A 26,774-nucleotide genomic window follows, 5' to 3' on the forward strand; every position below is an offset into this window, starting at 1 on the left:
TGTTACGTCCAATACGTAATGCCTTCCACTTCAGCAGCCTCACATGAACTCAACTCAATAACTCTTCCACCATCTATGTACAGTAAGGATAATTATTTTGTATTTATTGCATTGTACAATGTAAAAATTGTATTTAATGTACCGGTACTGTGAGGAAAAGTGTTACGGATGATGGATGGATGATGTAATTTAATGTATTGTTTCATTGAATTTATCTACTGTATAGAAAGTATATACATTACGGCAGGGGTGGCCAAGTTTGGTCCTCGAGAGCCCCTATCCAGCCTGTTTTCCATGTTTCTTTCCACTAACACACCTGATTCATGATCAGGATTGTTATCAGGCTTCTGCACATCTTACTGATCAGCTGATCATTAGATTCGAAGGCGGGAGACATGGAAAATAGGCTGGCTAGGGGCTCTCGAGGACCGAACTTGGCCACCCCAACAGTACGGTATATAATTTTTTTTTTTTATGTTTTATTTGATTTTTTTTGCACATTCTTAATATTTTATTTTAAAAAATAATTTCATTGTGAAACAAAATTTTATGTTATATTTCGATTTATACAGACAAATTTGACTTACAAACAACCTCATGGAACCAACCCATTGTGTTCGTAAGTTGAGGACTACAATTTCCCCTACTGGCATGTAAATCTATTAAGCCACAAACAGTGACATACCGATAAAAAAAAAAAAAAAAAAAAAAAAAAAAAAACATAAATAATGAAAACAACAGTGTTGATCATTTGCATAAGTTCAAGTAATATCCAGTGAAAATACTTCCCTACTACATTTGATGGCGCTATCAAGTGAGCTGATTGCATTCACACTTGACCTAACATTTGTCACCTACACTCCTAGAATTCATTGTCCACTCTGAGAAATTTGTTTTCAGACCATAGGTGCACAATGGTAAAAAAAAATAAAAGGTCCTGTTTGTTCTGCTAAAATCGTGTTGTTCGGCGTAAAAGTGAGCAAAAGTTCATTGCTATAGGCTGTAGCACTCTTGATTAGACGCACTCCTCATGAAAAAAAAAAAAAAAAAAAAAAAAAAAAAAAAAGACGGTTGTTGAATAATACTGAAGAGGTTGCGTATTTTTTTTTTTTGCATCTATAACTAGTAGTAAATATTGGGGCTGGGAATCTTTAATTGTCTGTCTCACGATTCGATTACGATTTTTGGCTCTACAATTCGATTCAGAATCGATTCTCGATTCAAACGATTTTCGATTCAAAATTGTTTGATTGACAAATGATTTCTGCTTCAATTTACAGATATGCACAACATTGTCATGTTCTACTCCAGTCTGCTTTGCAAGACAAAATGACAAAAAGAGACATTAAAGTGCGTTATTTTTGGTTAAACAGTTATTAATTTTGTATTGTAAGTAGGGCTGGCGATATGGCCAAAAAATAAAATCTCGATTTTTTTTGCAGTCATTCAGGACGATTACGATTTTAATTGATTTTAACCTAATAAATCCGACAAACGTTTACTTAAAGGTTTCATTTATTCAAAAATAATTCCTGTGCAAAATGTTCAGACACCAGTAACGTAAACTGATTCTAGATCAGTTTTAACGCAAAATTACATCACATAAAAGCATTTGGATGTAACAGAACATAAGAACAACAGCTTTTAATCATCCAGAAGACAAAATTCGATTTCACGTTTTAGCAAATTTTCAACGATTCGATTTTTTAAAATGACAGTGTATCGAATTAATTCGATTTATTGCCCAGCCCTAATTGTAAGTGCCTTTTTCCACAAAAACAGCATGTGGGCGACAATGTCATTCCGTCATTTCTCCCTCTTCAATATCATTTCAAACTAGCAATAAAATAGCTAGTAAATTTGCATCAGTGGAAGGGAAACAACGTTCTAGCACTACATCTTTCCAAGTAAACACGGGGTTAATCTTTACACAGTAGAAGTCGATGCAGGGCTGCCACGAAAGAATGGTTCTTGTTCTATTGTGGGCTGACTGACATATACAACACATCAACATACTCATGTATACAATTCTCATTACACTCATATTGATACATCAAAGAAAAGTGAGTAAATAAATAAATCATTTCTACAATTTTTTTAACTCATGTCTGATTTAAATAATATTGAACTTTGCTTTTAAACATTTTTTTTAAATTCAACAAGTGAATTACATCTTTTCAGGTCAGTTCCCAAGTTATTCCACAAATTAACTCCTTTAACGGAGACACACCTTTGCTTAATATTTGTTCTTGTTTTGGGGTTTTTGTACACACTTGTACCCCTTATCTCATAAGGACAGTGTCTAATTTCAAACAACTTTTGAGTACTGTGGCAGAGTAGATTGTTGTATACTTTGCACATTATTTGTGCTATTTTAAACTCAACTAAGTCATAAAATTTCATTGTATTTAATTTGATAAATAATGGATGTGTTGATTCTGTATATTTTGATCGATTAATAATCCTTATGGCTCTTTTTTGCAATTTGAAAACAGAATTAGTATTTGTTTTATATGCATTTCCCCAGATTTCCACACAATAGGTCAAATATGGTAATAATAATGAACTATATAATATATATAATGATTTCATGTTCAGGACATCCTTAGTTTTATAGAGTATCCCGATGATTTTTGACATTTTCTATATGTGGCTTCCAACATAATTTATCATCAACAACTACTCCAAGGAATTTATTTTCATACACCCTTTCTATTTCAATTGAATTCACCATAATTTTAACTTAGTAATTTGTCTCGTGCCAAAAACTATGAACTTGGTTTTATTTAAATTTAATGATAGTTTGTTCATATCAAACCAATTTTTTATTGTATTTAATTCATACTCCACAGTAGTCAGAAGCTGCTTCAAGTTGTCTCCAGAACAGTAGAGAACAAATCCTCCCCATCTGCTGATAAGCCCTTAGGCATTACCATCTGAAGTACATTCACATCTGAGACCTTTTCTCTTGCTATCAAGCGCTCGTTTTTTTTCTGGCTTTTTAAAAGTGGCTGTCTTTGTTTAATTCTCAGACGTCAACAGATAAATTGATAATACCTTCATTGCCATTGTACCACAAGGTGCAACAAAATTGAACAGAGTTATGCAACATACATAAATGAAAAGCAATAACTAGTGTTGCTCCGACTGGTATCGACAGAGGCCCCGATACTACATTAAAACAGTGGTATCGGTATCAGTGAGTACTAACAAGTAACATGCCGATACCATTATTTCTGACACGAATGTAGGACTTTGGATGCAGCATCTTGTGTCTTGCTTGTGCACGACATTCACTGATACGTGACATGTTCACTGCATGCCGATCTAAGAAATCCTATTGGCCCTTGAATGCTCTGAACAAATGGCAGGACAGCTTTTTCATGTTGAGAAAAAAAAACCTAGGTATCGGTATGACATCGCTAGAGATGTAACGATATTCAAACATCACAATACGATATTATCACGATATGAAGGTCACGATATGATAATTATCACGATGTTGTGGGGGCGTTGGGGATATTTAAAAAAGATCACAATATTATAAAAAAGAGATCTCATACAAAAAAAAGAACAATATTGTTCTTTTGTCCATAGCAGCAATGCATATAAACAACCTACAATCTCTAATAACAATATTGAGGCACTTACTTGCTAATGCAAGCACACATTGATCGCTTCACAAGCAAATTAGGTTCCCCTTTATCTGACAATTAGCTTAGATTTTAAACATAGAAGGCCAAAGCATCCCTAATGAAAATTAAATAACACTAATAAACCAGCCACTAGAGGGTGCTAGAGCTGCAAAAATGGAAATCAACCTGACTTTTTAAACAAATGTGTTCCTTTTAAATATTGTGAACATGACGACGATGATATTGTGGCAGTTTTAATATCGCGATATCACGATATTGACCTTATCGAGACATCCCTAGTATCGGCATCGGCAGATACTGCAAAGCTGGGTATCGGAATCGGTATCGGGGGCCAAAATATGTTATCGGAACAACACTAGCAATAACCAATAGAGGGAGACAAAATGGAAAGACTAACGATTTGCCCAAAGTGCCGAACCTGGCAATAGCCAGATGGATTTGCGCTTCAGTTTAGTGAGTTCTCCGCAATATCCATCTGGTACCTCTCCACAGTAATTTGGTCAGGAAAGGCGGCACAATAATTCAAGCTGATGATGCTGGACGATGCATAATTCTACGTGTTTATTTTAACCAATCACGGCCATGGATGGAAATTTCGTCTTCGTTCTTGCCGAAAGAAGAATCTTACCAGCTAGAAATGCAGGAAGCTCCCCTCGCTGTTCAACATTCAACAAGGAAAAAGTGAGTAATTCTGCAAGAAAAGAATCAATTGTAGCGTCCATTCGTCAATGTTAGGTTTGTTTGTTATCCCTGGGGTCGAGGCTGTCTTCCTGGTTTCGTCACAGTTGCATGTCCCGCCCCAAACACAATGTCGCTCTGTGATTGACCCGAACCATCGGTGAAAATCAACGGGCTCGGTACAAGATGTATTCTCCGGAGTTTGTGAACTCACAAATATCCATCTTGCGAGACTAAGGTTACTGGAAACCATCACACACACCCCCAATTCCAATCGGCTGAAAATGACATGATCTCCGATAGGGGTGTGAATTGCCGAGTACCTGACGATTCGATTCGTATCACGATTCACAGGTCACGATTCGATTCAATACCGATTAATCCCGATCCGAATTTATAAGTCAATTCTTGCAATTTTTTTCATTCAAATTTAGAAAATACTAATCAGTAAACTTGTAGAGTGTAAGATTTATATGAAAATGTATTATTTATTTATCTGGAACTTCAGTCTTATACAGGTTGTAATCTGTTTCATGTTTGAACAGAATTAAAATAAAATATTAAGGATTAATGTTCCGTTCATATAACATTCTTCCATGCTTAAGGTGTGAACCCTAACCCGAAGTAAGACGTTTTGTTGAATATTTTTCCTTTAAAAATGGAAGTTTAAAAATCGATGCAGCCGCCTATTGAATCGATTCGAGAATTGCGCGATGTAGTATCGCGATATATTGCCGAATCGATTTTTTTTAACACCCCTAATCTCCGATAACGTGATTGTGATTGAGACCTGAAAAAAAAGTGTTATCTGTGGATGGTGGATGTTGCTTCTTTGCTTATTGTGCCTGCATACAAGGGGCTTTCATCAAAGTAGCTTATGATGGATGTTATTATCACTAACGTCCTGGCATTTCATTGGCAAAGAACATTGACGATGCTGAATTCTGATGATGACTAAAGGGAAAGAGTATCTGGATTGCTCTTTGGTATGGCCACGTGTCAGAATCCTGATGCTCAAAAGCATAGGGTTCAAAGCCTTGTAGCCTGATGAGAGAATGTGGACTTGGTCTTTGCCAAGAATAAAGAACATCGCAAGCATCTAGGACAAATTCCCCTGACTAGCCCTCCGCCTGTCATTTTATATCACCTCTCACACATTGGTTGGCTCATTGTATGGGTACTTAATGCCTAGCCTGGTAAATGGACTAAATGTTGCTGTCTTTAATAATGTATATTTTGTCATATTTCCATGATTTACTGCTGAGAACCAAAAACTTCATTCTGATCTCAATTGCGCATAAGCTGAATTTATCTGGGCCATTTCCTTTACATCGCCTCTCTGTTGTGGTATAACCTGTCCTATCTTATTTTAAATTTCCCAATATCTCGCGTTTCATTTCATCTTCCTCATCTCTGTCCTCACCTTTGCTGACATCAGATAATACCCTCGCGAGACGTTGGATAAAGATAACCCCATTGTACGGGCGCAAGCGCGTGACAGAGTAAATCCCCTCTCCCACCCAGCTCCAACGCTGGCTCACACTCCTGGCATGTTTCATCTGCCCTGGCGAGCAGCTCTACTAAGCCAACCCTCCCTCAATCCACCTCCCCATGTACTGCATTAGCTTGCCATTCCCTAATCAAGAACATTTACTATGTGAGCCAAATTCAGTTTGGGCCAAAATAGACATGCTGCATTTCTCCTCCATCAACCTCGGCCCTTGTGTCTATGTGTCGTGCTTACAACAGATTAGCCTGCCAGGTGGTTTATTCTTCTAATCAAAAAACGGTCTGCTGGGAAGAAGAAAAAAAAAATCACAAGCCAACTGGCTTTAAATACTTATTACAATGAAAGGGTTTACGTACTTGTTGCTTAAAAGAAAGCCTGATTGAGTCTATCGATCCATCTTCTCTTGGAACACGTGTAACCGAATGCACACTTACGCACACTGTCATGGTTGCACAATTTTAGCTTGAATACCAATAGGAACTCTGTGATTGGGCGATTTAAAAGAGGCCAGGGGCCAATAGGACAATGGGATTGCACTGACTGAAAAGGCAGGTGCACCACCATTGATGCGGAGCAGCTGGCAATGCCACAAAAGAACAAAACAAACACATACACATAGCTTTTCAAGTGTACATGACTTTTACAGCATTGTCTCAATTTATGAGGGTTCACAAAAATACAGCATTCATTATTCAGGAATCACAGCCATTACATGCAGGTTTTTTTTTTCAAGGGCTCGCTCGTATTTATCAGTGCTATCATTTTCAACAAGAAGATGAATATCCTTTCCAGTTTGGTTGCCTGAAGTCTGAATAGCTCATCTGTAGGGACATTTACGTAGTAACTGGAGGATCACAATCTGACTACCACTAGGGGTGGGAATTACGGATTTAGCTGTCCCTCCATTAACAGATTCCTTATTGATTAGCTTATCGATTGCCATTGGGTGAGGGAAAGAGATAATACAAATGAGTTTTGAAGTGGGATTTCACTTTTATTTATCCATATAAGGCAAGCGAAGAGATTCTCATTTGCAAGGCGTGCTGACAGACAAGATTTTATCACTATCAGTGCATCTAAAGCACTTTCTGTCACCTTATATTTGAACTCTGCAGTTATACAAATAAACTAGACTTGCCTAGATACGCAAGTGTGCTGTAGCGGTCTGGCTAAGTTGCGTGCCTATGCAACCATGTTGGTTGGGGCAACGCTTCGCTCAAAGGCAATGCATGTACAATGGAAATAAAAATCACAACCGATTTTCATGAGGTTTCCTCCTTTTTTTTTTTTTTTAACTCAAAGCATGTGCTATTAATACAGAACCTGAAAAAACGTATTCATTATGATGGAATTGATAACAATTCCATTGACGTTGGAACTGGTTCTACGTTGGAACCTTTCTTTATAAATACTCATTTACAAAATCTAAATAATAATCATAATAATAATGACTATTTTAGAACAGGAATACAAGCTAAAACTCATCAGAATGAAACCAAAGTCAACATGTATCAAAATAATAGAATGACATATGACGTCAAACATGAACACAAGGTTATCTCATGTATGTAGGTATGCATGTATACAGTAGCTGTCAAACACTCTTTCTGGTGTTTGTTGTTGCAGAAAGGAATTACACTGCTCATATTAAGCCAAATACTGCAGCGAGATGATTTGCAGCCTTGTCCCATCTCCTTTCAACATGAATCTACATGTAGACCTTTTACTCTTCCTGGCTTTACTGCTAAAGCCTTCCTCACGTGCATGAAATGTGCACTGTATGCATTCAACATGCGCTGGAAACAAGCCAATGTTTGCTATGGCTGCTACAGCGGTAGCATGACTTATTTGTTTGATGACACTATGCTATCGGTTTGAAGTTTTTGTTTTAAAAAAATGCACAATTAATAAATCTGAATGAGGTGATGAATTTACCCGTTGAGCAAAAATGTTGCTAATTTTGCATCATTTCTGCATCGTCTCAGCTGTGGTTCCCTTCACATCTAAACTCCATTGTTCACCCTTGATTTGTATCAGGATCTGTCCAATTCCTCCTTGTGTTGCTTCTTTTGTTAATCTTTTGCCCAGTTGTTGGCAAACCAGGGATGGGAATTTTGTTCATTTTCTGGAAGTAGATATTCAGCCATAGTTTCAGCAAAATGTCTGAACCCAAGATAATACAATGAGTGTAAAGCCACTGTGCCACCTTTCTCATTCTGAAGTAAATCTGTATTTTCACATTCTGTTCCACATTTAGAATATTGGTTATGCCTGTATTAATAAGAAGAGGTCCCAATAATTTTGGACATCTTTTTGACAACTAATTTATATATATATATATATATATATATATATATATGTATATATATATATATATATATATATATATATATATATATATATATATATATATATATATATATATATATATATATATATATATATATATATGTATATATATATATATATATATATATATATATATATATATATTAGGGCTGTCAAAGTTAAAGCGTTAATAGATTAATTAATCACAGAAAAAAGTTAAATTAATCACATATTAACGCAGATTAATCGCACTATTTTTTTGGACCGCACTTGAGTCTTGAACGTAACCGCGGATGGTTACATTGAAGGCTGAAGGCTGCGCAGGTCAGTGATTAGGTCAATGCACGGCATTTCCTACGCCTGTTGTTCCAAAATGAGCGGGGTGACTCCAGTTGGAGTGCTCGGTGGTAAATTTCGCTTTCAAAAACACCTCGATGGAACTTTAGGTAAAACAAAAGTAATTTGCATTTAATTAATTAATAATTGCTAAATTGCACCCAGTTGATATGTTGCTGTTACCAAGTTTTCATCAGTATTAAGCACGTTCTTTGCAATATAATTGCTGAATTGCACCCAATTGATATGATGCTGTTATGTTTTGAGCAATACACGCATGGATGCAATTGCGTCCATGCATTTAATCAATGTTTGCAAATGACATTCAGATAATAAAATGCATTAATGTCAAAATATTACGGTATTTTGTATTTAATATTCCGCAAGTAATTTAGCTGATTAATCGTGATTAATCAAAATTAAAAAGTGTGATTAATCAAATTAAAAATTGTAATCGTTTGACAGCACTAATATATATATATATATATATATAATATATATGTATATAATATATATATGTGTATATATATATATATATATATATATATATATATATATATATATATATACACACACACCCACACACCCACACACCCCACACACACACACACATACAATTAATGGTATTATCTTTTATCTTAACACATCTAACAATTTTGCCACTTGTGTTTAGTCCAGCTAAAAGATTCCTATTCAATAAATAAAAATATTTTGCTCGTTATTCCGTGGGGCTTAAGTACTTTGAAACAAGAATGTGCCATTTGGCTGTGGCATTAATGGGCTAGTGTGTTTTTTGTTTTGTTTTGTTTTTCTGGCAGCTGTTTATAGGCCAGTGGCCTGCCCTACAACCCTGGTAATTGAAGCCAAGAGCTTTATCTGGAGCCAGACACTTAGGTCCGAGTTAGATAGAGGAACCCAGACCACGTCCAGTACTGAGAAACTCTCCAGAGACAGACATGGGCCTCCTGCCCTCTTTTCTTGCTTCAATTGCTCTCAAAAGAGGATCCCTCCTCCTATCTATCGAAACTTCTGCTTAGGGGGAGAGAAGAGGTCACCACTTCCGGCACATAAATAAGTCTTGCCTAGTTTTCTTAATCTGTACACCAGGCTAATTTTAACTTCACCCCTGGGCAGGAGGTAGAGGAGGGCACATACAGACTTATTTTGAGCAATCATGTCACTTTCTAGGATGAGCAACCTGCAGCTCTGGAGCCACGTGGCTGTTTAGTCCTTCTCCTCTGGCTCTCAGGAAATCTCTTAAAAAAAAAAAAAAAAAGTAGAAAATGATTTTTATATTGTAATTTTGTAAAATAAAATATTATTTAAATGAATGAATGATTATATAAAAAATGACTAATTGAATATTCAAAAAATGTCAAAAAAAAATTTAAGTTGTCAGAAAATGAGACAAAGGGGAGATGAAAATGTTTTTAAATAACTTAAAAACGTCCAAAAATGAAGAGGCAGAAAATTACCATATGTCCATAAAATTGCCAAAAAATGTCAGAAATTTGACCAAAAGGGAGAAAAATCTAAAAATGTATAAAAATTTGCATAAAAATAAAACATCCAAAAACAGATGACAAAAGGTAGAAGAAAATGTATCTCTACGTATTAGATGCTGCATATTTTTCTGTTAACGTGCACCTCTAATCAGCTCTTGGGCCCTCAGTACATTAGACTAACACTAGCACACTGTTTCCTTCATCACAATCTTCAAATCGTCACCCTCTTAAAATAATTGCATAAGTCTTTTTTTTTTTTTTTTTGCAAAAAGTATTATTATTGTTATTATTATTATTATTATTATTATTATTGGTAGTAGTAGTAGTAGTAGTAGTAGTAGTTGTAGCATTTGTCTAAATCATCTCCTCATGATGCACATCGTTCATTTTTTTTTTTTTTTTCTGGAAAGTCTGAAATTTGGCCTAAAATGTCTCTTTTGACAGTAAAGGTTGCTGACCCCTGGCTAGCCCAAGCACGTATACTTGCTCACATGAATAGGCCTACATATGTTTTCTAACTGAACTCAATTGCAGAATTTTGTTTTGATTCAGCACTACAAAAGTTGAAAATTATTGGCTTTACATGTACATCCATCCCTTTTCCATACCACTTATAATCAGAGTTTGAGCCTATCTCAGCTGATTTTGGGCAAGACACATGGGTACACCTTAGACTGGTTGCATGTGAATCACAGTGCACTTAGTTCCAAACTCAAACTACAAAATTGAATCGCTAGTTAGTCTTTGTCAATGGTGTCGTGAGGGAATATTTTTTGGTTATTACTTAGGCTAATGCTAAATGCTATTTAGGTTGACAGGTCAACAGCTCTAAAAAAGTAATTGCACTGGAATCTGGCTGTGCCATTTACCTTGCGCACATTGGAAGTATGCCACTAGAAAGTTCAGCTTGCTTTGGGTCTGACTGACGAGTGGCAATTGCAGTAAAAGGATCGTAGGATTACATTGCCAGTGATTCTTAGTGACTAGATGTGGATTAGAATGAAAAGGCAAACGTTAATGTGAAATTAAATAGCAAGCAAAGAGACTGTGATTGACATACAACTGAAGACTAAAACTGAGATGCCGGGATGAGACCTGCATGACATTTCAATCCAACTTTATTTATAAAGCACTTTAAAAAACAATAAATAAATACTATAAAATAAAAGGCACATTACATTGAGACAAAACAATGGGATTGGAGAAATCCACCAGGACTCGGGACCCATGGCTCAAAATCTTTGTCAAACCGACGTTTCGTCGCCATATTCTAAACAACTTGTGTCCCTTGGGGTGTCTTTTTATCATCCTGGCTTTAGCTAACAACAAACTGAATTTCTGAACAAAAATACAGTATTACATGACTGTAAATGATCTAAATAGCTTTTTCCCATTTCTTTTCAGAGAGTGAGATTGTTCCTCCTGACTGCCTGCGCCCACGCTCTTTCACAACAGTGCGCTCCGCCTCCCTCCGCTGTGAGGCAGACGACTCCCGTCTCTCCATCAGCCTGTGTGACCTCAACCTTCAGCAGGAAGACGGAAGCAACTCCCATCATCGCTCACAACATCACACGCTCCACCTGGCGTCGGCCTCCTCAACCTGTCCCATCCCGCAAAACTCCCTCAACTCACAGCAATCATCTTTACTGCCGTCCGTCCTGGAGAGTGACCTCCACTTTCACCAGTTGCGTGGCGCCCATATTAAGACTCTAGATGAACAGACTGTGGCGAGATCGGAGCATTCACGCGAAGAGCGCACGCTTGTCTTTACCAACCGCCCCCTACAAATTGGAGAGTGCGTGTACATTAAAATCACCAAGTCCAGTCCAGCCCGCTCGGGCTCCTTGTCCTATGGTGTGACATCATGTGACCCAGCTGTGCTGCGCCCCAGTGACCTGCCATATAATCCAGAGGCTCTAGTGGACAGAAAGGAGTTTTGGGCAGTGTGTCGTGTGCCCACTCCTCTACAGAGCAGCGACATTCTAGGCTTCTTGGTCAACCAAGAAGGGGAGATCATCTTAAGCCACAATGGCACCAATGTTGGCATGCAAGTCTGTGTGGACAACTCACGCCCGCTCTGGATGTTCTTTGGTCTACATGGTGCTGTCACTCAACTGAGAATTCTAGGTAAGCAGGAAACTCATGCAATCACATTGAACACATGGATAGACAGGGATTAGGCTATATTGTTTGTGTGCTAACCTGAGGGTAGCTTTTACAATGATGTGAACCTTGGATAACTACGCTGCAGGGGTTTTGTTATCTGGCAGTTAATGGCTTTCAACTAATGGCAGCGATATCTGTGATAGTGTTGTGTCGGTCACGACCGATTCGTTCTTTAGAACGAATCTTTTCAGTGAAGGTGAGTGAACGGGTCACTTCTTGAAGTGATTCGTTCTCTTCTCAGTTCATTTGAGAGCAGCCACGCTCATGCCATCAGTCTTCGCGAGCGACCAATCAGAAGCTAGCGTCAGACGTGGGCGGGACTTTACTACACATGCAGCCTCACTATTGGTGTTCAGGAACGAGTCACTGAGGAAGCTTCCCGTTCGCGAAGACGTGAATGGATCAGTGAGTGAACAAGTCAGTGGGTGAACGTGTTGCCATTTCCGGTTCAAGAACGATTCAGTGAATGAGTTTGTTGCCGTTTCCGGTTCGTGAATGGATCAGTAAGTGAACGAGTCAGTGAGTGAACACGTTGCCATTTCCGGTTCAGGAACGAACGATTCAATGAATGAGTGTTGCGGCTGTTACCATTTCCGGTTCGCGAACGAGTCAGTGAGTGAACGTGCTACCTCCATTTCCCGTTCGCATACGATTCATTGAGTGAACATACTGCCATACCAGTTCAGTGAGTGAGTGATTGTAGTCTTGCCACGAGTGATTCACGATTTGCCAAGGATGGAACTACTCACAGAAACGCCACTACTTCCGTGCTGGCGGGGACAAGCTTTCATTATGTGTTTCTCCAAGCTAACGGCTAATGCGGTGTCCGTCCACGTACTTGGCTGGGGGCAAGCGCATAAAAACAAAATAGAGCAAGTTACAGTCTCTCTCTCTCTCACCAGCACATGACGGTGTGCCCCGCGCTGCAGCAGCGGGGAGATGACTTTGTTGGGGATATCTTTAATGGATTTATTATCCTCTCTGTGTACTGTGGGTGTCGTCTACTGTAATTATTATTATCATCATTATTATCATTGTTAAAATTATTACAGTTGAATTTAAAAAGTAACTTCATAAAAAAAAATTAAAAAAACACACACACATTCCTTTTTTTTGTGAACGATTTGGTGAACGTATCTTTTCAACGGTTCTTTTAAATGAACTGATTCTAGTGATTCAGTTCACCTAAAAGAACTGTAATGCCCATCACTAATCTGTGAGGACCTGGGCTTTCAAGTCAAAAGGCCACAGTTCGACTCCCACTGATGATGAAAAATGTCCAATTCGCAACCAGTAGCTTGAGAGATTTTAGTCTGCTTGCTAGCTACTGCCGAGGTGTCATGCCCGAGAGCGAAGCACCGTCCCCTCCCCTCCGCTCAAAAGGTGCAGCACTCTTTGCATGTCACTTTCACTCTGAATCTCTTCTTGCGTGCTTGCAAGTGTGTAATCTGGTCCTCTGTGTGTACATATATTTACAACTATATGTGAGGTACAGTGGGCGGCATGGTGGATGACTGGTTCGCACGTCCGCCTCCCAGTTCTGAGGACTCGGGTTCGAGTGCAGGCTCCGGCCTTTCTGGGTGGAGTTTGCATGTTCATGTTCTCCCCGTGCCAGCGTGGGTCTTCTCCGGGTACTCCAGTCTCCTCCCACATTCCAAAGACATGCATGGCAGGTTAATTGGGCGCTCCGAATTGTCCCTAGTTGTGCTCGTGAGTGTGAGTGGCTGTTCGTCTCTGTGTGGCCTGCGATTGGCTGGCAACCAGTCCAGGGTGTCCCCCCGCCTACTGCCCAGAGCCAGCTGAGATAGGCTCCAGGACTCCCCGCGACCCTTGTAAGGAATAAGCGGTCAAGAAAATGGATGGATGGTGAGGTACAGTAAATGCCACCTAATAATTAAAAAAAAAAGAAACTTGAGCAACAGTAAAATCCTTTACAGTAAGAAAACTGAATTTGTAGTTTGATTCTATGTTGCCAGAGCGTGATATTAAAACATTTCAGGAAAATGCAATATAATTTTGTTATCTCACTTATGTTACATTGTTGTTTATCCCTATTTAACAATAATAAATTTGTATATATTAGTTGAAACTAGGCATTTACAGTCTACAGACCATTCGATCCCCTGCATAGTCGAGCTGTACTATTCACAAATCACCCATTCAAGCTCATCTACAGCTATTTGCTGGAAAAACCCACCTATTCATGCATGTCTACTGTGTTTTATAAAGTCCAGATTAAGTCTGGAGGAAAGGACACCTTTATTCTCTGAAGTCATACTTTAACTTATAGAGAAATCTGTGTTGTTAAAAACATCCCCCTCATTCTACGATTTCCCCAGGGATCAGAAGAGTGATATTCGTTTGGCCATGCTTTCTACTTGAGCTTGCATCATTTATTTACTCCCCGGAGTTAGCAATGATCTGGTGCTAAGTGCTACAGTGACAGCATACCAATACAAACAAGCTTAACGATCAGCAGCTATGGGAAATTAATTTGTAATTTGGAAGAAAAGCGACAACTTATTACTTTGTGGAGTCATGGTGTCTGTTAGGCGTGGAACGGTTCACAAAATCCATGGTTTGTTTTTGTGCTCACAGTTTCCAGTTCAGTTCAGTATGCAGTTTTAGAAAAATGAATTATGTCGATAATTCACAGCTAATTATTATTATTGTATTATTGTTCTATTTATCCTAGTGGTATATAGTGACAAGCATAACAAATAACTGCTCTTCAATTGGATTGCAAATGGTAAAACCAACCTGTGTGTATCAGTCTGTTGCCATTCATATAACGGACTAAGTCATCGATTTCACTTTGTTTATCTTTCTTTCCTTTGATCCTTCCTCTGGTTTCTTCACAACTTCACGACTCTGGCGGGACTCTGAAGTATCTAGTTAACGTGAAGGGTTTGGGATTTTTAACAAGTTTCTGGTGAATTAAAGAGCACAAACTCTCATGCAAGCATGCACACACATACACTCACACGCAAATAAAAAACAAAGCGCGATGATAATATTGAGCTATCAAAAAAAATAAAATAATAAAAAATACTGACGGAATGTTGTCGGTCAGCGCTAAAAGGGGGTACTAAGTGATGACAGAAGCGCGGATAAAATAAAATGACTGACATACGATTACAGTAAAAATGGCAGACTGACGATGATGGAAGCGGGCGCTAGTGTGGTGTTTGGATAATCAATACTTTGAAAAAAAAAAGAAAAAGGAACCCTGTTTTCAAAATTGTGGGTAAACAGTTGAAAAAACTGCAAAACTACTCAAGTACACTTTTTAGAAAGAGTTACTTGAGTAACTAACGGAGTAAGTGTAGCACCTTGCGACTACTTCTAACTTCCGCTTAACCTTATGATATTTTAACAGTGCCTCTAAATAGCTACTGTATGATGAATATTTCACCCCAAGCTAATTTTATCCAAAGCTCGCTTGACCCACTTATTGCCATGTAAGTGTCGAGGCTTTATCAGTGTACGGTAAACTGCTGTGATGGTGCGTTCAGAAAATCTATCCATGTCCTGTATGTACGTTTTGAGGATTTTTTTTTCTGTGCATGTTTGTTTTTTTTCACTAAAGCCCAATTACAATGTCACAATAGGTTAAGCAGTAATCACTCATAGACAACATATTTGCTGTGCTGTTAAATTGGATATTTTGGCTGGATAACTTCCCAAAGCAGCAGGCCTGATTTTTCGGTGTGCATTTCAATCAAAACCAGAAATTGTTATTATTTATTTATTTATTTATTTATTTATTTGGCAGCAGAAGCACACAGTAGGTCTCCTTACTAGCTTTCACCCTGATATCTGCAACTGTAATCTTTTGACATTCTTTGCATTCCAACATGTAACTTCCCTCGTCTGATGCTGATGTATTGCCTTGTGTTGACAGGAGAGTAATCAAGATTTCAATAAAGTTGAACTCAAGCCAGATTTGAGGGATGTTAAACATGCTTCTGGAGGACAAGATTAAGCATTCATTACAAAGACTCCAAGTAAAGTCATGTTCTGCGTTAATGATACGGACAGATAAATTTTCTCTCCGCTGTTGCTCCTCTTTTGCCTCAATTTTGCGCAAAAGTGGGATTTTCATTCAGAAATGTCAAACCAAAGCCACGCTTAACACCTGGTGCCGTTCTGTGACAACAACTGCTTGAAGAAAACATGCAACTTTCCACAGTCATTGACCATAAAGGGGCTGCATGTCAACTAAAGGCACAGGGGAGATGGCAGTCAACATATCCATCAATCCATCAATCCATCCATCAATCCATCCATCCATCCATCCATTTTCTTGACCGCTGATTCCTCACAAGGGTCGCGGGGGGGCTGGAGCCTATCCCAGCTGGCATTGGGCACCGTTGCCGGCCAATTGCAGGGCACACAGAAACGAACAACCAACCACACACACAAGTGCACCTAGGCACAGTTCAGAGCGCCCAATTAATCTGACATGTCTTTGTCATGTGGGAGGAGACCGGAGTACCCGGAGAAGACCCACGCAGGCACGGGGAGAGCATGTAAACTCCACCCAGGGTGACCGAAGACCGGACTCGATCTTGCGTCCTCAGCACTGTGAGGCGGACGTGCTAACCAGTCATCCATTCACCGTGCCGCCCACAACAGATTTAATAACTAAAAAAAATAAAACAAAATAATCTGATCACCAGCCAATCCTATGAAACATAGAGACAACCATTCACACACATTCACATCTAAGGACAAGATCATCTTCAATAGCCAGAAGATTTAACCTTGGTATCGTGACAACACATTCAAGCACGGGAAGAACATGAAAACTTCTCATGGAAAAGCCCAGATTCAAGCCATCAACTATAGAACTGTGCAGAAGATGATATGCTAACCCCCTCGTTCACCATGCTGTCTTATAATAAGATAATGATCATGATGAAATAGTAATGATGATGATGATGATGATGATACTTTACATTATTATTCATCCATCTGCACTGTCGCAATGAAACTATTTTTTATTATATCTATTTATTGGCCTGGGCGGCTTGAAATTCCACCATCTGTCTTTCTACACGCTGTTTACTTAAAAGTGTGTAACAGTACCCCACCCACTTCACTTAACAAGCAATTCACACAACAAGGGAATGTTTCTCTCTGTCCTCCCCCCAAAAATCTTTTAAAAAGTAGGAACAATAAATTCAGGAGGCCAAGTCCTGACCCTGATGTACTGCCTGCTGAGATCCTGTCCTGTCATCCAATCTAAACTTGCATATAAAAAACAGTTGGGCCTCCTCGAACATTTCTGTTTGGTTGCACAAGAACGTTTCTTGTAGTTGTATGAACAACCAGGCCTGACAGTTGGGTGGAGTGAAGAAAATCTGGAGTAAGTCCTTGGACTTTGGACTCAGAGAAGCCTTTCCTAGCTGTTTACACAGGTCAGTTTAATCTTGGCGCTTACTACGCGGGATCGCACACGAGCAGATTTCTCCGAACTCAGCTGGTCTAGATGGGAGGTGCTTGTCTGTGGGATTAATAGGAGGATGGGCAGAAGGTGTAAGAGACTAAATAGAGAGAGCCTTGCATTTTACATACAAAGTCTTGTTGATATTAAACAGTATCTGATTTTTTGGTTGTTTAATCTCATTCTCTTCTTAATATATTCCCCCCCAAAATGCCCGAAGACCACTGGAATATACTCCAGCACACCCATGACGCTTGTGAGAATGAGCCGTCCAGATAATGGATGGATTGATGGATGCACAGTATAACAATTGTATACAGGCACAATATTATATTTACAACTTATTTAACTTTTTCTGTTTCCTATGTAGGTTTGAGACAATAATAGCCTGCTGTGGTTTTGGAAAAAAAAAAAATCCCAGTGCCCGCCGGGACCAAGATTGTAAAGTCCTGAGTTCAATTTGTACATCCAATACAAGAATGGGACTTGAGCTGTTAGGGACTGCTGACAATGTGAATTTCCAAACTGCAAGGGGCTTATGACATATGTTCTGCCTCATGTTGAAGCTGTGACGTAGATAAGAGGGTTTCAGACAGCTGTTAGTCAGATCCTCGCAGCGCACCACATGCTGCTGCACGCCAAACACACCTTTTTGTGACAGTTGCTTCAGATTCTTCACACTTTATCATCTCCTTTTTGACTTACAAAACCAATTGCATGACTCCCATCTTATCAATTTGCCCTTTGCAGCCAGTGCTGCAGATTGTATGAGTCTTCCACTGGTAACAGCATCATTGTTCTAGAATACTTTTCAGGGGAAGGAATGAGAGACAATCACTCATTTCTGACCAGTTCCAGCCCAGGTGTGTTCTGGTCAAGTTTCATTGGGTAAATTAGGATGATATTTTTTCCAATTGCCATGATTATCAAGAAAGAGCAAATACTGGGACATTTTGACAGATTGCACATGCATGTATGATCATACATTGCATACACAATCCCGTTATTACTGCTTTTTGTTGTCTCTTCCATACTGTCCTCATCCCTGTGTTGGCCCACGTGTGCTGTGGATGCGAAAGGCTGTTGGTCAGGATGTCTGGGTTGACAAAACAAGTTTTATTATGTGGCGGTATGTGTTCCCAGGTTCACACTATGCCTCCTTTGAGCTTGAGCCGTTTTTCTCACCCCCTTTGTCATGGTTTGGGTTGTTTATTTTTATTTATTTATTTTTTGCTTTTGTCAGGGTTCTAGTTTTGAGTGGGTGTTGTTTGAGTTTGTCATCATGTTCCTTTTAAGTTTCTCTTCTGTTCTGTTATGTTCTGCTTTCCTTGTGTGTCTCCTATTGTCTCGTCAAGCTTTGTCCTGCCCACCTGTCTTTGCCTGACTTCTTCATGTGTCAACCTATCAGCACCCTCTGCCACTTGTGTCCCGCCCAGCTGTGTCTCGTTGTGTCAATTAGTGTGCGTGAGTTTATTTAGTCTCTTGTCTCCCCTCTGTCTGTGTCGATTCATTGTTGTTTTCCTCCCGATATTGCTGCTTTTTTTTTTGTTGTCCCGTGTCTTGCTACGTTTGTCTTTTGGAGTTTGCGTTTGTTCTGTTTAATTAAACTCTGCCTCCTCGTCCTGCTTCCCTGCGTTTGGGTCCACAACCACACCTTAAACATGACACCCTTCCTCTGGGGTAGATGCCACGGACTTCCAACTTCCATAAGTCACACACCTACGCTGTTTCCGGTTACTGTTGCGATATATAGGCCGTGTCCCAAACTGCCAATACTCGCACTGCCACCCTTGTGCCCCTCAAATACACGTTCCCATTGATGGGTGTGTGTAGGGTGTCCCAGTTCTCCGAAGCACTCTGAGACGCACTCGGAGAACTAAGACAGCCTACACGCTCATCCTTCAACGGGAACGCGCAATTGAGGGGTACAAGGGTGGAGGTGCGAGGATTGGGACACGGCCTATTATGTCGCAACAGTGGAAACAGAGTAGGTGTGTGACTTACAGAAGTCGGACGCCCGCCTCCTCCGTGGCATATACTGTACCCCATTGTTTTGTTTTTGGCGACCCACCAGGCTACGTGTTATGTCTTCTTCTGTTTGTCATCGTTGCTTTTATGTTTCATGGATTGGCTGTGTCCGGAGGAATTGCCTTTTTTCGGTTCTGAAGGTCCTGCCCCAAAAGAAAAAAAATCCAAAATTTAGATATCAGTCCTCTGTTCACACTTATTAAGCGGCTGCTGAGGATAGCAGCAAAACATTTTATTGTCGTTTTATTGTCTGGCATCAGTTTTCTATTGCAACTTCCTTTTTCTAAACCATCTATTGCATTACAAAATGCTGGCATGTTTTCTGACCTTCACTGGTCTCTGGTCGCCTCACAATATCGCTTGTCATTCATCCATTGACATGAGCGGGAGTGCACTAATGGTCTGTCAGGCGTTGACTCAAGGTTTAGTGTCATGCTCAAGGACATTTCTGACACATTGGAGCAGAAGATGGAGATCAATTCTCCTACCTGAGTCACCAAGGCACTCCTTTGTATTGCATCATACACTTTGCCTACAGCAACATGTAGAGGCTGAAATGGGAGGTAGATGAGATGACACATTTCCTTTTCTAATTCAACTAGCAACTGGACGTTTTGCTGACACTGTTCCTTTTATCTTCTGTAGGCTCCACTCATTTTGGAGATCCACGGGCCGAGTCGAACCCCAGTTCACCCTCCTCATCTCCGCACACTCCAAGTGCCCTGGGCAGCGGTAGCTCAGATCCCGTCCTCAACAGAGGCATGTGCTCGGCCGCTTACTGCAGCTCAGCAGGGGGTAGGTCAACCCGTACGACCACTCGGCCCTCGGGCGACCGGGTAGAATGCATTAGGAAATAGTGAGAGTGGATGACGTACTGTAGTAAACAAAGACATGTACTGAACAGACCCTCTGCTGCTTCATCAGCTGCCTGATGTAGCAATATGTTGCGTGTTTTCTTCTTTCACGTAATACTTACACACGTGTAACCTTCAGACTCCAGTTATATACTAAGGATTAGGGGTGTGAATTGCCTCGTACCTGACGATTCGATCCGTATCACGATTCATAGGTCACGATTCGATACGATTAATCCCGATATGAATTTACAAGTCGATTGTTGTGATTTTTTACTCAAATTTAGAAAATACAATTCAGCAAACCTATACATGTGCACTGTAAGATTTGTATGAAAATGTATTATTTATTGATCTGAAACTTCAGTTTTATAACTGTGAGCCACTGTATTTAACAAATAGGTTGTAACCTTTTTTCATGTTAGAAGAGCATTGAAATAAAATATTAAGGCTTATGTTCCATTAATATAACATTTTTCCATGCTTAAGTTGTGAAAGTTTTTTTGAATATTTTTCCATCAAAAATGGATGTTAAAAAATCGATTCGGCTGCCTATTGAATCGATTCGAGAATTGTATGCTGTAGTATCACGATATATTGCCGAATCGATTTTTTTTTAACACCCCTACTAAGGATTACTTCTATAATGAAATTGATCTTAAGTGTGTATCTTAACTAGGGGTGTCAAAATTAGTGCATTAATTTAAAGCTTCTTTAACGCCACTACATTTTTTAACGCACGATTAATAACCGTCCCTTTACCCGTAGGCAGCATCTTATTTTGAAATGACTTGGTCAGAACCATAAAAAATAAAAAAAAAACTGGTCACGTTACTGCCTACGTAATTAGAAAGTCTGAAATGGGGGAATTCCAGTTGCAACACAGCAGAAACGTCCACATCAAAATTTTGCAGTAATAAATTCAGTAATAACGCATATATTTGTGGAGACTGGGGTCAAGTTGTATTTTACAATTTTAAAAATGCAGAGTTTCCCAAGTTACTTCATGTTAAAGATTAGATAGCTCTTAGATGAAAAGAAAAATACAGTGAGCTGTCACCAATGTCTTACAAATACAATTATGCCAAAGAGGCAGAAAATTACCTCAACACACATCAATATCACACTTGTTTTTGACAGTACAGTACAGCTTTTTATCCATCCATCCATCCATTTTCTTGACCGCTTATTCCTCACAAGGGTCGCGGGGGGAGCTGGCGCCCATCTCAGCTGGCTCTGGGCAGTAGGCGGGGTACACCCTGGACTGGTTGCCAGCCAATTGCAGGGCACACAGAGACGAACAACCATCCATGCACACAAGCACACCTAGGGATAATTCGGAGTGCCCAATTAACCTGCCATGCATGTCTTTGGAATGTGGGAGGAGACCGGAGTACCCGTAGAAGACCTACATAGGCACGGGGAGAACATGCAAACTCCACCCAGGAAGGCCCGAGCCTGGACTCGAACCCGAGTCCTAAGAACTGGGAGGTGGACGTGCTAACCAGTCATCCATCGTGCTGCCCTTACAGCTGTAATTTTAACAAAATTTTATGAATTATGAAATTACTGTATCAGTGAATAAAAGACAGCCATTTTCTTAGTTTTGATAATTTTTTCCACTTTTGTTAACAAGAGTATGAAAAAATCAAAAAAATATAGTTTATTGTCCATTTAGACCAGATGTGTGATTAAAGGGTTAATCATAGTTGACTATAGAAGTCATGCGATTAATTATGACAAAAAATGTTATTCACCTGACCTCCCTAATCTTAACAGAACATTTCTACTTTTGTTCAGGAACAACCCCGAATTCTCCAGTCAGCCTGCCTAAGTCGCCTACGTTCCCATCAGACCGTGGGCCTCGTTCTCATGAGTGCTCCATCTGTTACGAGAACCCGGTGGACACGGTCATCTATGCCTGTGGACATATGTGTCTTTGCTATACCTGTGGCCTGAAGCTCAAGAAAATGTCCAACGCCTGCTGTCCCATCTGCAGAAGGCAGATTAAAGACATTATCAAAACCTACAAAAGTACATAAAAGCACATGATGGGACAAGCCAAACTCCCAGAGATGAGGGAAGCGTTCAAGGAAAATCTTGATCCTTTGATAATGTATTCGATTTTGTGTTGGTTGAGTCTGAATCTTAACTACAAGTAATTCAGGTACAGTGCTGCTCATACATGGTCTCACGCAGAGGCAGCACGCGAAGTTTCCTTCGCCCTCAGAAGACAACGAAAAAAATTTGATCCAAGCTTTTATTTGTTGAGCCATGTTTCAGGGACTGTGCTGAAGCAGTCTGATTGAGGCTGAATGTTTGGACCTGGCATAGAACTCAATCAACCAGATATGTACAGTATGCCAGTGAAAACAAGCACACTCACATCATGTATTGTATCATCTCACTATGTCACAACTCGTTTTTATGGATTGCTGAGCTGTACTGGGAAATGGACGAGTCCAGCAACGTATACTGATGAAAGGTATTCAGTGAGTGTCATCTGTCATGTTAAGAAACGGTGCTGACTAAGTAGGGTGTAACACCTCTTGTACTCGTTTAATCTACTGTATCTTTATGGTAATTCTACTTCAAACGTCAGTGGTAGGTACCGTGTGTTGTTGTGCTAGCTAGCTAGCTGCTTGCGCTACAATGTGGTATGTTGCACTGAAATCGGCATCTTCGTGGAAATGCCCCAAAACCATGAGACCATTAAAGGACACTCGTGGGTTTAAACAATCAACCGCTCACAATTCATGAAAAAAAAATAAAAATAAATAAATAAATAACGGAGTGGATTCTCAGGGCCAGTATTTTTGTTTTGTTTTATATTTAAGATGTACCGTAAAGACTATTTTTTTCCCAAACTGGTCATAACCATGCCTTGTGCACTGTGAGTAATCCTGACATTCACAGCTCCTCAGAAATAGCTCTGTAAGAACATGTGAAGTCGGGGGCTTGTTGCCATGGTATTCTGAAGGCAGTGCAGTTATGACACAGCTGCCTTAACCAGCATTTGTTCCAAGTAGATGGTATCTACATGAAGGAAAATTAACCAAAAATACTCTTGTGTGACACAAAGCTGTCACATTTTTCACTCAGTGGAGGAAAAAAAAGCACACAGTAATAATTATTTTTATAAAACCACCAAAATTCCCATATTAACATGTTTTCTAATCTTTTCACCAGCAGTAAAGACCCTTTATAGAAATTAAGTTGACTTAAGTTGAGTGATGCCTCTCACAATTTCATTCCGATTTCCATGTCAAATCATTTAAACGGGGCTCAAAGCTTTGCTGCTATTGCATTTGCCAGCTGTCCTTTACTGTACTTGTAATTGCTGACAATAGTTAGCGTGGTCCACACATCCCTCCACAATTTTCATATGCTACTGCTTGAATTGTTGAATCACATTTGAATGTTAATTTATGTATTTAAATATTTCTTTTATTGTTGTGGTTGAATTTTAAAAAGTTGTTTGTAGGACTGTTTGGGTTACTTTTATTTTCCTATTATTGTGTGGATAAATTGTTCAAATAAGAGTCTTTGTTTTGTTAATATCAAATGAAAATGAAATGTATTCTAGTTTTGTAATAGTACAAATGATTTGTGGTACATTGCACCATTGAGAGTTGCAGGATATAATTTATTAGACTTATTACAATCCATGAATTCAAAGTTATTTTTTTCCCCTCTGTGACTTATTGATCAGATATTATGTGTAAACTCATGTTACATCCATCCCACATAGAGCTCTTACAATATTGTATGAAAGCCATCACTGTGTATCACTCGTTTGGTGGTGATAAATGTCACTTTATTAAGCAATTGATTGTACATTTGGAAATGTTCAGGCCTGTGTTCAGTCATGGCATGTTTTGTGCACTCTGACCAAATATACACTTGACCCATTTGCAAGTACATTTGCATTACAGTCATTTTCAAATCACACTGAAACTTTTTGGTACCATTTTAGCTGATAAGTTTGCATTCAAAATGTTCAAAAGGCTCCTTGAATGTTGCTGACCCTGTAATGTGGTTATTATCCATCATTGATGGGAGGGCTAAATCCTCTGAACTTGTTTTGCTCAATTTTGCTTTGTATGTGTGCAGTATTATTCATTGCTATTGTATGAGATGTGTGTACATTACAACACCAGAATTAGAGATTGTCAATATAGATTTTGTGTCACTGATCTATTGACCTTATGTAAGTTCAGGACCAACTGTAGACGAGCGTCGGTGAGTGTGCATCTTTATTCTTCAGTTTTGCCATAGTTGAGTTGTGACACAGCATTCTGAAGTATTTGTAAAAACCCGTTTCTTTCAGTTCACACTTGTAAGCTCTATTCAGTGAGTCAGATGATTGTGTTCAATAAACTTTACATACGTTTGTGAAAAATGTTTGGCAGAGAGGTGGTTTCTGTGGTATTGAATTTCAATAAGGTGACAAAAAGGCGCAATGCTCTGAAAATCCAAAATACTGTGGTGATATTTTCAGAGGTTTAGCTTTTATACACTACTGCCCAAAGCCAGCTGAGTTAGGCGCCAGCACCCCCCGCGACGCTTGTGAGGAATAAGCGGTCAAGAAAATGGATGGATGGATAGCTTTTATACATTTACAGTTGTTAGGGATGAAACAATATGGGCAATATCGTGATATCGTGATATTAAAACTGCCACAATATCATCATCGTCGGCATGTTCACAATACAGTGGAACCTCTATTTACGAACATCTCTTCATTGTCACGCCGCCACCGGCGTGACGGCCCATGCTTTTATTTTTGTGTTCATGTTTCCTGTTTTGTTTTGAAAATCCTAACTCTCCTCTCACCCCAGGTCACTTGCCCTTCCTGCCGCTCCCTAATTACCGGTCCCCGCCCATGATTACCACCAATCAAGCCACAATAAAAACCACCTGCATTCTCCCCTCCGTTGCCGAAGTGTCACACACACAGTCAGTGCATGGAAGCGTCCCACAGTCCTCGAGTCCTTGTTCCCGGTACATTATTGTCTTGCCTTGTTTTTGTGCCTTGTCTTGTTTTTGTGCTTTTTCCTCCCCAGTGGAGCGCCTTTTGTTACCCCTTTTGCCTTGTGCCCTTTTTCCTCCCTAGCGGAGCGCTTTTCGTTGTCCCCAGTACCTTTTGCCTGTTTTTTCCTCCCTAGTGGAGCGCTTTTTGTTCTCCACTTTTTTGCTTCCCCGTTCTCCTCTCAGCTTGAGAGGAGACGCTGGTTGGCCGGAAATAAACCTGCTGCCTTGGTGGCTTACCTTATCCTGCGTCTGGGTCCTACCTTACCTCGTCGTGACATTCATACGAAATTTTCGAGTTACGAAACGCCTCAACGGGAAAATATTGCCTCTTGTTACGAAAGAAATTTCTAGATACGAAGGTAAAAATACATTACCGAACGCAACATACTTTGGGCTATAGCTATTTCCTACCATAGGTACCTATGAGCGTAAATACTAGATCGGTGTTTGTGCATCGTTCTGGCATCCCATTGGCTAAGAGGAACCTCTACCATAGGTATGAGCATATACTAGATCGTGTGTTTGTGCATGTTTCTGGCATCCCATTGGCTAAGAGGAACTTTTACCATAGGTATCTATGAGCCTAGATACTAGATCGGTGTCTATACAGCGTCCTCATCATTCATCCTGCGGCCCATGAAGTGTTCTGATAGTTTTTCGTAAATGTATGAACTAACGGCCAACGAATTTGTGCAAAAATTCAAACTTGGTGATTGATGAAGACACTAAGTTTTTAATTACGACGAGACGGGCCTTTTTTTTGGGGGGGGGGAGATGCCTCGCCATACCGGAAGTTTCCATGACGTTTCAGAATTTGTTTAAAATAATCGGCCAGAAAAAGTGTTCACCAGTCGGGTGTTTGCTCACTAAGATGATGTTTGCCTTGGATATTTACGAAGCATTGTTTAAAAACAAAAAAAAACAAAAAAAAAACAAACATCCTTGGATCAGTTCTTTGCAAAACACCAGGCAGAAAAAACACTTCTGAGTAGGGGTGTGAATTGCCTCGTACCTGACGATTCGATTCGTATCACGATTCACAGGTCACGATTCGATTCGATACCGATTAATCCCGATACGAATTTATAAGTCGATTGTTGCGATTTTTTTTCATTCAAATTTAGAAAATACTAATCAGTAAGCTTGTAGAGTGTAAGATTTATATGAAAATGTATTATTTATTTATCTGAAATTTCAGTCTTATAGAGGTTGTAATCTGTTTCATGTTTA

At 39.5% G+C, this 26,774-nt stretch overlaps 1 protein-coding gene across 1 annotated transcript in view; it reads left to right on the forward strand.

The window, feature by feature from the left end:
• The window catches only part of neurl1aa (neuralized E3 ubiquitin protein ligase 1Aa), a 37,121-nt gene extending 12,206 nt beyond the window's left edge, over positions 1 to 24,915 (forward strand). The window contains exons 4-6 of the mRNA XM_077524541.1: positions 11,418 to 12,140; positions 20,302 to 20,451; positions 22,311 to 24,915. Coding sequence (XP_077380667.1) covers positions 11,418 to 12,140; positions 20,302 to 20,451; positions 22,311 to 22,552 — 1,115 coding nt within the window. The 3' untranslated portion in view covers positions 22,553 to 24,915. The remainder of the gene's footprint in view (positions 1 to 11,417; positions 12,141 to 20,301; positions 20,452 to 22,310) is intronic.
• Positions 24,916 to 26,774: the final 1,859 nt, after the last annotated feature.

This window comes from Festucalex cinctus, chromosome 6 (assembly GCF_051991245.1).
Source record: "Festucalex cinctus isolate MCC-2025b chromosome 6, RoL_Fcin_1.0, whole genome shotgun sequence".
Taxonomy (NCBI): Eukaryota; Metazoa; Chordata; class Actinopteri; order Syngnathiformes; family Syngnathidae; genus Festucalex; species Festucalex cinctus.